Below are 11,388 nucleotides of genomic sequence, written 5' to 3' on the forward strand. Positions count from 1 at the left end.
TGACGCCGTCGTGTGGGATTGCCATTTGTGACATACATATACAGTAACCAATGGTATAAGGAAACATGTTGTATTAGATACCAGGACAGCCAATGAAATGCTACTAATCATAGAGAAATGCTGAATGACAGAGCTGTGTCCAATAGAGTGCGGATATTCAATCTGTGCGCAGCTTTGCATCAAACTACACTAACAATAGAGCCACAACATAATCAACTTAATTTAAAACTGATGTTTACCTCGGCCATGACATATCACTTACTCCCTTTGATATCACTAATCACTCAATGCATGTTGTGGTGGCAAGAAAATGTGCGTTATCTAAGCTTCCCTCTGATTGGCTACTTTAGCTGTCAGGTTTGGCGGGTAAATGTGTGCGTCTGGCGCGAGTTTGGCCCAACATCCAACAGTTTCTTAGTAAATTCGGTCTGGCTAGCTTCTAGATTGTATTTTTGTTGAATTTTTTTTAACCAAAAAACAAATTGAGTGACTGCGCTCTATCTAGGTAGTAATAGCTAGCTATGTGAGTTATGCAATTTCATACTATTCACAATGGGTTGTAGAGTAAAATCAGTGTCATGATCAGTAGGTGTGTGTACTTCTAGCTACGTTAGCTAACAAATAGCTAGTTAGCTGACGGAGCTAGCCAGATTAGTATAACATATTTCTGTATATATCTGTGTAAACTAGTAATTAGCTAGCTAGTTACATATTTCAACATAGCTTTACATTTGATAGCTAGTTACCTGGCTTCTGATTAATCTTAATTTTCAGATTTGACAACTTGTTATCAACTATTACTACCATGGCCTGTGAACAACGTTTGCGGGCTGCTCAGGTAAAACCTCTGGCAATCCATAGCCAGACCTTGATCCTATTGAATTGCTGTTTTATAGCGAGCAAATGGCATGTTCTATGAATATCTACATGCGTCTATTTATTCAGACCTCTTCAAATTGCCTCGGTGTAAGCGCCTGTCTTTGTTATATTTTATAGGGCACCCAGTTGCTGCCAAATGTAGTTTCAACAGAGCAGCAGTCCTTGATTGTTGTGAAGAAACTGCTGGCCATTGCAGTCTCCAGCATCACTTATCTCAGGGGTCTTTTCCCAGAAAAAGCTTATGGGAGAAAATATGTTGAAGGTCAAAACACAATTTATGTTATTTTTAAATGAACTCAATTGTTATTTAAATTATGATACCCTAGCCGAGATCTTCAAAAAGTAGCCTTACACTTCTCTTTCTATGCCACAGAGCAGAAAGTTATGATCCTCAGGGAGGAGCGCACCTGCCCTGGTGCCAGTCAGATTGTACAGTGGTTAGTATTCACCACCAAGCCTCAGTGGGAAATTACAGTACAGTACTCTGTGGCCAAATCCTTTCCCTTTATCCTAGTTCGATGATTAATTCAGTGTTGATTAATTAAGACTCTTTTATACACCTCCCAGGATGCATGGATGCTTTGATGCCCTTCAGAGAAAATACGTAAGTGAGATGCTAGCATTTAGTTGTTTATTCATCATCTGCATGTTATTAATGTTAATTAATTACAAATAATGAATGTCTTGTATTCCAACAGTTGCGGACGGTCGTTATGTCTGTGAGTATATCGTATCAAGTATTTTCTTCAGCATATAAAGCATTTACATTTTCCGTTGCTAAAGTTTGTAGTCTCATTCCACTTTCTATAGATATACACAGACCCAGAGAATCCAAAGGTAATAGACTACTTTTTAACCCCATAGGCATCGATCATAGTAATGCTTTGATTCTCTGCACTAGAACAAACTACAGTATGTGTAACCTCTTGAATCAAGCTGTTTCTCATTGTGACACTTGTCTTTCTTTACAATTTCCAGAAGGTTACTGAATGCTACCAGTTCAAAGTCCAATACACTGAAAAGGGACCCAAAATTGACTTTGAAAGGTATAGCTTTGTGAATGTGTATTAGGGTTGAATGGTGGGAACCCGGTTACTGAGATTTACTTCCCAAAACCACTCCCTTTCCCAAGGATAAATAACTGAGAAACCGGTAAATTATTATAAATTATTTATATGAACAGCATGACTTGAAATGGAACTGTTCAATTATATGCGATGTCTAAATCTGGATTCAGTAAGGCCTTCCCTCTGGTCACTGCATAATGAATCATCAACAGTCAGGGTGGGAACCGACAGCCCATCTCAGTATATAGACCCTCCCTTGGTAACTTTGTAACTTTTTTTATTGTTATAGGTTGTCCTAAATTTGCTGCAGCATAGCCTATGCTACAGTAATATAAAGACCGAATGCGCATCTAATTTGCACACCTCCATCTGGCTTTCGGGGATCACCTTATTTTTTTATTGTAAAGATTATATATTTCTTTAATTGCCGTGGTTAAAACACTCCTTTATCGTTTCTTTAAATCGGTGCATGAGTGAGTGCTCTCGCAGTCTTTCTTTCTTTCCATCAATTCCATTCAAATTGCATCCAAAATAGATAATCGTGTTCAAGATTGATATACAGTTGAAGTCGGAAGTTTACATACACTTAGGTTGGAGTCATTAAAACTCATTTTTCAACCACTCCACAAATTTCTTGTTAATTAACAAACTATAGTTTTGGAAAGTCGGTTAGGACATCTACTTTGTGCATGACACAAAGCATTTTTCCAACAATTGTTTACAGACAGATTATTTCACTTATAATTCACTGTATCACAATTCCAATGGGTCAGAAGTTTACATACACTATGTTGCCTGTGCCTAAACAGCTTGGAAAATTCCAGAAAATGATGTCATGGCCTTATAAGCTTCTGATAGGCTAATTGACATCATTTGAGTCAATTGGAGGTGTACCTGTGGATGTATTTTAAGGTCTACCTTCAAACTCAGTGCCTCTTTGCTTGACATCATGAGAAAATCAAAAGAAATCAGCCAAGACCTCCACAAGTCTGGTTCATCCTTGGGATAAATTTCCAAACGCCTGAAGGTACCACATTCATCTGTACAAACAATAGTACGCAAGTATAAACACCACAGGACCACGCAGCCGTTATACCTCTCAGGAAGGAGACACGTTCTTTCTCCTAGAGATTAATGTACTTTGTATATTCACAGTAAAAGAAGTCTAATATTGACATAACCTGAAAGGCCGCTCAGCAAGGAATAAGCCATTGCTCCGAAACTGCCATAAAAAAGCCAGACTACGGTTTGCAACTGCACATGGGGACAAAGATCGTACTTTTTGGAGAACTGTCCTCTGGTCAAATGAAACAAAAACAGAACTGTTTGGCCATAATGACCATTGTTATCTTTGGAGTAAAAAAGGGGAGGATTGCGAGCCGAAGAACACCATCCCAACCGTGAAGCATGGGGGTGGCAGCATCATGTTGTGGGGGTGCTTTGCTGCAGGAGGGACTGGTGCACTTCACAAAATAGATGGCATCATGATGAGGAGAATTATGTGGATGTATTGAAGAAACATCTCAAGGCATCAGTCAGGAAGTTAAAGCTTGGTCGCAAATGGGTTTTCCAAATGGACAATGACCACAAGCATGCTTCCGAAGTTGTGGCAAAATGGCTTAAGGACAACAAAGTCAAGGTATTGGAGAGGCCATGACAAATCCCTGACCTCAATCTATGGGCAGAACTGAAAAATCATGTGTGAGCAAGGAGGCCAACAAACCTGATTCAGTTGCACCAGCTTTGTCAGGAGGAATGGGCCAAAATTCACCCAACTTATTGTAGGAAAGCTTGTGGAAGGCTACCTGAAATGTTTGACCCAAGTTAAACAATTTAAAGGCAATGCTACCAAATACTAATTGAGTGTATGTAAACTTCTGACCCACTGGGAATGTGATGAAAGAAATAAAAGCTGAAATAAATAATTCTCTACTATTATTCTGACATTTCACATTCTTAAAATAAAGTGGTGATCCTAACTGACCTAAAACAGGGAATTTTTACTAGGATTAAATGTTAGGAATTTTGAAAAACTGAGTTTAAATGTATTTGGCTAAGTTGTATGTAAACTTCAGACTTCAACTGTATATAGGCCTATATGTACAGTGCATTCGGAAAGTATTCAGAACCCTTGACTTTTTCCACATTTTGTTATGTTACAGCTTTTTACTAAAATTGATTCAATAGTTTTTTCCCCTCATCAATATACAAACAATACCCCATAATGACAATGCAAAAACAGGTTTTAATAGTTTTTTGCGAATGTATATATAAAATAAAAACGGAAATATCACATTTTCATAAGTATTCAGACCCTTTACTTAGTGCTTTGTTAAAGCACCTTTGGCAGCGATTACAGTCTCAAGTATTCTTGGGTATGACACTACAAGTTTTGCACACCTGTATTGGGGAGTTTCTCCCATTCTTCTATGCAGATCTTGTCAAGCTCTGTTAAGTTGGATGGGGAGCGTTGCTGCACACCTATTTTCAGGTCTCTCCAGAGATGTTCAATCAGGTTCAAGTCCAGGCTTTGGCTGGGCCACTCAAGGACATTCAGAGACTTGTCCTGAAGCCAATGCTGCGTTGTCTTGGCTATGTGCTTAGGTTCGTTGTCCTGTTGGAAGGTGAACATATGCCTCAGTCTGAGGTCCTGAGTGCTCTGGAGCAGGTTTTCTTCAAGGATCTCTCTGTACTTTGTTCCGTTCATCTTTCCCTCGAGCCTGACTAGTCTCCCAGTCCCTGCCGCAGAAAAACATCCCCACAGCATGATGCTGCCACCACCATGCTTCATTGTAGGGATGGTGCCAGGTTTCCTGCAGACATTACGTTTGGCATTCAGGGCAAATAGTTCAATCTTGGTTTCATCAGACCAGAGAATCTTGTTTCTCATGGTCTGAGAGTCTTTAGGTGCCTTTTGGCAAACTTCAAGTGGGCTGTCATGAACCTTTTACTGAGGAGTGGCTTCCGTCTGGCCACTCTACCATAAAGGCCTAATTGATGGAGAGCTGCAGAGATGGTTGTCTTTCTGGAAGTTTCTCCCATCTCCACAGAGGAAGTCTGGATCTCTGTTAGTGTGATCTCTGTCCCTGACCAAGGCACTTCTCCCTCGATTGCTCAGTTTGGTTGAGCGGCCAGCTCTAGCAAGAGTCTCGGTGGTTCCAACTTCTTCCATTTAATAATTATGGAGGCCACTGTGTTCTTGGGGACCTTTAATGAAGTAGAAATGTTTTGAAATGTACCCTTCCCCAAAGCTGTGCCTCAACACAATCCTGTTCAAAGTTGGGGTATTGTGTGTAGATTTATGAGGAACAGGTTTTATTTAATACATTTTAGAACAAGGCTGTAATGTAAAACAAAATGTTGAGAAAGTCAAGGGCATTGAATATTTTCCAAATGCACTCCAGATGTGCTAGCCTACCTCTTTCAGGTAATACATCCAATGCAGTATTAGCCTTATATTTAGGTAATAAATGATGATGGGTAATGCATAATAAGCTTCTAACCTATAGCCTCTGTCTCTTGTGCAATACGCACACACCTGTACTCAGCTGTCCTCTCTGTAAAAAAAAAAAATGCTCCCATGCAGGAAAACCTAGACTAGAATAGCGGCTGGACATAATTTTTTTGCATTTTTTATATCTTTAGACTATTCGAAGAGGGACACAAGCTCTTGTTTGCGGAATGTTAAATACAGCAGCCAATAGAACTCATGGGTAGTTTGAAAGAAGAGCGAATGTGCGATGGTGGTAGGTTATATAGCAGTTATTTATGCAGACCCATAACCATCCAATCCTCATGAAGAGAAGTGAAAGCCTGTTGCATCTCATTCTAGTCCTATATTATTCAAGCATGTCATTAGAATGACAAAGATAAGTACAACAAAACAAAATTACATTTACCTGTTGAAAGCAAGGAAGGAATGAAGCAACACTAGAGAGAGAAAGAGGAGGTAGACTAATAACATTAGGGGAAATATTCTGAAAAATGTCAATCAAATTCATTAGCCTATACTTATAACTTTGTAGACCGCATGTGCTGCACCAGAATTGCATGTTCTCTCCCTGCTTTATCATGGTTTGAACGAGCTGCGTAATTCCAGTTCATATACTACAGTATAATAGAATGAAGTACAGTAATACAGTTCACACTCAAAGATTACTGGAGCTTGTTTCATTTATTTACCCAAGAGAGCATATAGCTAGCTACATCTATGTGCTTTTATGTTTTTCTGTCTTATGTAATGTGAAGTAGCTGTATTGGATAACGGTTTCAATCATTTGGGCTTGGGCTCATTAAATGTCTTTAATGTAGGGTCATAAAATGTATTTAATCAGGTTTAGGTTGCATCAGGCATGACTTTACGATCAAAGCTCTAATAAAATCCAGACATAGGCCTATTTATATGCTTTGTAATGCTTCTGAAGGACACATCCGGTCTTGGCAGACATTTGTAAAATTCAGGGGGGAAAATTCAACCCTAATGTGTATAGCATAATAATAGCATGGCAGAATTTCATTGAGAAGCATTGAAGAAAGACACTTTAAATTGTTTAAAAATGTTTACATTTATTTTGGTTTCAGCAAAAACAGCAAGAATCTGGGAAAACTGGCTTGCAGCAGCACAAAAAAATCCAGCATCCTCCTGGTGCGTAAACTCTACACACTGATGCAGAACCTGGGTCCTCTGCCAGACAATGTCTGTCTTAACATGAAACTCTCCTACTACGACGACGGTAAAGACCACACAATGATGTAGAGTAAGCTAAAAGACAAGGGATGATGTGATGCAATACGCTGTTCCGGGGTCATGTCCCGGGTCTTTTGAATGATCAAATGAATTTAATTACACTGAGTATACCAAACATTAGGAGCGCTCAGAACAGCCTCAAATCATTGGGGCATGGACTCTACAAGGTGTCAAAGCATTCCACTGGGATGCTGGCCCATGTTGACTCCAATGCTTCCCACAGTCGTGTCAAGTTGGCTGGATGTCATTTGGGTGGTGGACCATTCTTGATACACACGGGAAACGGTTGAGCGTGAAAAATCCAGCTGCATTTCAGTTTTTGACACACTCAAACCGGTGCGTCTGGCAACTACTACCATACCCAGTTCAGAGGCACTTCAATCTTGTGTCTTGTCCATTCACCCTCTGAATGGCACACATACACAATCCATGTCTCAATTGTCTCAAGGCTTCAAAATCCTTCTTTAACCTGTCACCTTCCCTTCTACACTGATTGAAGTGGATTTAACAAGTGACATCAATAAGGGATCATAGCTTTCACCTGGTCAGTCTATGTCATGGAAAGAGCAGGTTTTTTGTATACTCAGTGTATATTTAAGCAATAAGACCTGAGGTGGTGAGGTATATGGCCAATATAACACATCTAAGGGCTGTGTCCTAGCACAACCCAGAAGTGCCTTAATGCTATTATAAACTGGTTACCAACTTAATTAGAGCAGTAAAAGTCAATGTTTTGTCATACCCATGGTATATGGTCTGCTATACCATGGCTTTCAGCCAATCAGCATTCAGGGCTCGAACCACCCAGTTTATAATTGTGCATTGATTTTCTCATACCCGATGCCTTTTATCAAAATATTTGACGCTCAATAAGTAAGACATTACAAAAGTTAGAAAAGTCTCATTTGAACTACTACTGCAGCGTTGTTAGCATGCTGGAGCATGCCTGCTTGAGCTGAAGACTTACAGGAAGGTAACAACCTGTTAGTTGCAGGCTGTTTGATGTGTTTCATATTAGATTAGGCTAGGAGTGTTTTTCATTGAATGTTGCCAACCACTGCCTTTTGATTTTTAGTTCATTTGTGTAGTTCAAATGAAACTTTTCAGCTTTGTGCTTATTGAGCGTCAAATACGTTGAAAACTGGCATATATACGATAAATATATCTTAAATGACCCCGTTTTTATGAATTTGATATCAAAATTTGAAGCCCATTCTTAGCCGACAAAACCCAGACGGGGTACGGGAGTAAAATTGAACTTTCATGGGATATAACAAGTATATGTTTGTTTTTTAAACCACCTAAAGAGTGTGTGTGTGTGTATTTCAGTCACTCCCCAGGACTACCAGCCCCCAGGCTTCATGGAGGGGGACGGCGATAGCATGCAGTTTGAGAAGGAGCCCGTCAACCTGACCATGGGCGAGGTGGTCACTCCCTTCCACACCCTGAAGGTGGACGTGACCACAGAGAGAGAAAGGCTGGAGCAGGTATGAAGGAAATGGGGGAAATAACTAAAGAGGCAGAGTAATGTCAACCAGACTAGTGGGTGACACGTTGATTAAACAACTGTCCCCTTTTCTCTGTAGGTTGATGTCGAGCAGCCAATCTGCGTGAGGGACAAGTGGGAGCTGAAGATGGAGGAGGGGGGGACAGTGACCAAGATCAGCAGTCAGCAGGTGAGACCTGAGGCTGACATAAATCTAGGCTAATTTAACTGGGTGCCTATGGCAAGGCACTATTGTTTTAACCCAGTAGGGGGCGTTGCTGTCTCTATCCCATGGGATATATCTCAAGTATATAACATTTTTAATATAGTTTCTACTTTCAGACCCGCATGATAAAAGTAATGGAAAACCCGGACAACGACATTTACTTGGACAATTCTGGTAGGACCTCCTCTCTCAAAACTTAGTATAAAGAAGTTTCGCTGAACATTTTTTCTCTTTTAAGAAGTCAAATGCGGTCTGAAATCCATGTTGTGTTTTCATCATGTTTGATGCTCAAAGAGGTCCAGGTGAACTGCCAGGAGAAGATGGAGGTATGTGAGGAGAACTCTGAGAACTCTCAGGTAACATAACAGCAAAATGTACATTCTGCATAGTCATGACTAAGATAGGCCTTGTATCAACCAAATGTAAATACAGAACAATACAAATACATAGGTGGGATAGTACTGTATGAATATAAAGTAATATAGGGGCTGCTCCAGTTGTGAAGGTAACGGTCTGTGGTTTGATTGACCTGTCTGTCTCAGATGGACACTTTGGGAAAGAGGACATCTGACATGGAAGTGGTCATTAAGAGGACCAGGAGCGGACGCGTCACCAGGTCCACCCTGGTCAGTGCCCCCCAAAAACGCACAACCATATCTAACTCCTACTGGTTCTGTTCAAATGGAAGACATCATTGTATAACGTCATGTAAAAATGATCATGGAGGATGTATATCTATGGGACTAGTGTATCTGACTAGCTTCTCAAGCACTTCCCTGCAGTCTGTGATTTACTGTCTTTGTTCTGTGTGTGTGTGCGCAGGAGAGAAAGGCTGAGACTGAGGTGCACAGTGTCAAGAAGAAGAAGCCCTCTCCCATCGAAGACAAAATGGTGGGAGACACGCCCCCTCGAGCATCATAGATTTCAGCCCCCAGTCTTACTCAAGGAAGGAGTGATAATAATTTGCAAATTGTCTTTTAAAGATAAAACCTACATGTTTTTTTAACAAGTCAATATGACTCATTCAGTCCATCCCATCTAGGTGTATACAGAATATTGTTTGGCAATCATTATTCATTTTAGAGTCTTGCATTAGTTTGTAAACTGTCTGTCACTCTCTGATTAGCAGATATCGCAGTTCGAGTTCCCCTGCAGTCAGGATGTCCAGGCCTCTGTGCCGAAGAAACGTAAGTTCAGCGAACCCAAGGAACGCTACTGACCACCCCACCTTACCTATAAGATACCTGTCAAGACAAGTACCGATGTTCTAATTTGGATGGCCTCGAGGCCTTTTTAGTGGTTTTAAAGGAAAAGCTGTAGTGCCCACCGCCAACACCACAATAGTACCTCTGCATTCTGTTGTTACAATGGAAAGGATACAGGAAATGGTTCTTTCTAGTCCACATTGTTTATGTTTATACTTTTATTTACATTGTTGAGTTACATGCTAGTGTGTGATATGGAGACTGGGAAAAATGTATTTTCTACAATTGTATATTAGGGTCTGTGAAGTGCGAAACTCACAGTTTTATTTATTTCAAAGGATGACATTTTCATTGTGAGAATTACTTATTTTTGTCTTTTGATTACCATGAACGTTATACTGTGCAAAATTGTGTTTATATTTTATATTGTTATATAAAGTATCAATATACAGTACCCTCCAGTTGTAAGTTATTTGATTAAATGTATGTTTCTAATAAATTAAAGTGCCTTTTCTCAGTTTTGAAAAAGGGTTCTTATTTCGGTCTGTATGGTTAAGAGCAGATAGTTCTACATGCTAGTGCTGAACCTCAGATACAACTGCTTCCATCAGCAGCAAACCTGGGTGCAGCTGTTTTAGTGTCATGGTTGGAAAAAGGAAACGCAAGTTCTTGCTACAATTCAAGCTCAAAGAGCTTCAGCTTCCTGTCTGCAAGACCTGATGCTATTAGCATGAGTGCAGAAAAATCTATACAATACTGTATCATCTTCTTGTTAAATAATAGCCAACCTTTAACAAAGGGACTGCCAAATGGCGGCATTAGCATGAGGTGTGACTTAAATTAAGCTGTTAAGTGAAAGTGGATTATATCTGTACACACTGACCTTTGGGCTGAGATAACCGGCCATCAGCAGCCTCCTGCCTGGCTGCTGTGTGCTTTTAATCAGCTGTTGTTTTTCCCAGAGAGAGGGACATTTGCTGATAGACTACCTTAACCCACTGCAGATCAATACTGCAGGAAGCCTTTGTGATGCATATCCAAACAGGCCCTCTCTCTTCTCTCCACCATACCGGCTGGCGGGAGAGGGAGAGTCCATCAAATCAGCTCCTACATCCAAACAGGGCTTGTCTTCGGCACTGGAGAATAACCTCATTTCATTGTCTCTTGTTTTTTATAGGCACTGGAGATAACATTCAAGTGGAAAGTGGAATGGACTGAAAAATCTAGTGCAATGCCCTCTGCGCCTTTGACAATACCCACTCAGCAGCGAATTGACAATCTTTATGAGCTGTGAAAAGCATTTTTCAACCATTTTTATTATATCGACATCCCACGGTCATAAAAAGACAGTAAGAAAGTCTCTCTCTAGTCATGTTATACTATATTGTAGTTACAGTACCTGTGTATCCAGGTTGATTATTCTAACCAATACTTCATCTAATAGTACACATTGAACAGGTGGCTTTTATAATTTAAGATTAACTCCTATAGCTTTGTAACAGTGGAGGATGGTGAAGGGAGGATGGCTCATAGTAATGGCTGGAATGGAGTGAACACATGGAAACGTGTTTCATTCCAGCCATTACTATCCCCTCACCAGCCTCCACTGCTTAGCAATTATTGGTAACTGGCTACTTGGCGACATTGATGGGACTTAAAATGCAGCTACAGTTTTAACATGTGGAGTTTCTAGTAAGGTTAAATTTGTTCTTGTACACATTAGTGTCCAAAAGCTGAATTGCAGTGTATATCAGGTGTGTAATACATCAGAGAAAATA

General features: G+C 40.2%; 1 protein-coding gene across 1 annotated transcript; it reads left to right on the forward strand.

The window, feature by feature from the left end:
* Nucleotides 1-222: 222 nt before the first annotated feature.
* hormad1 (HORMA domain containing 1) lies at nucleotides 223-10,100 on the forward strand. Its single transcript, XM_064949832.1, has 16 exons — nucleotides 223-523; nucleotides 775-838; nucleotides 997-1,141; nucleotides 1,253-1,316; nucleotides 1,447-1,483; nucleotides 1,578-1,598; nucleotides 1,690-1,716; nucleotides 1,858-1,925; nucleotides 6,528-6,679; nucleotides 8,023-8,180; nucleotides 8,280-8,369; nucleotides 8,522-8,579; nucleotides 8,700-8,761; nucleotides 8,948-9,031; nucleotides 9,228-9,296; nucleotides 9,535-10,100. The coding sequence occupies exons 2-16, from the start codon at nucleotides 806-808 to the stop codon at nucleotides 9,622-9,624; spliced, it is 1,158 nt and encodes a 385-aa protein (XP_064805904.1). The 5' UTR covers nucleotides 223-523; nucleotides 775-805; the 3' UTR covers nucleotides 9,625-10,100.
* The last annotated feature ends 1,288 nt before the right edge of the window (nucleotides 10,101-11,388 follow it).

The sequence above is a fragment of the Oncorhynchus masou genome, chromosome 30 (assembly GCF_036934945.1).
Source record: "Oncorhynchus masou masou isolate Uvic2021 chromosome 30, UVic_Omas_1.1, whole genome shotgun sequence".
Taxonomy (NCBI): Eukaryota; Metazoa; Chordata; class Actinopteri; order Salmoniformes; family Salmonidae; genus Oncorhynchus; species Oncorhynchus masou.

What these genes read in the sequence shown, in the direction of transcription:
- hormad1 (XM_064949832.1), top strand. Translation starts at nt 806, where the DNA reads ATGGCCTGTGAACAACGTTTGCGGGCTGCTCAG. An exon ending in AGAACTCTGAGAACTCTCAG is followed by an intron (nt 8,762 to 8,947) that starts GTAACATAACAG and finishes TGTCTGTCTCAG; the next exon opens with ATGGACACTTTGGGAAAGAG. An exon ending in GCGTCACCAGGTCCACCCTG is followed by an intron (nt 9,032 to 9,227) that starts GTCAGTGCCCCC and finishes GTGTGTGCGCAG; the next exon opens with GAGAGAAAGGCTGAGACTGA.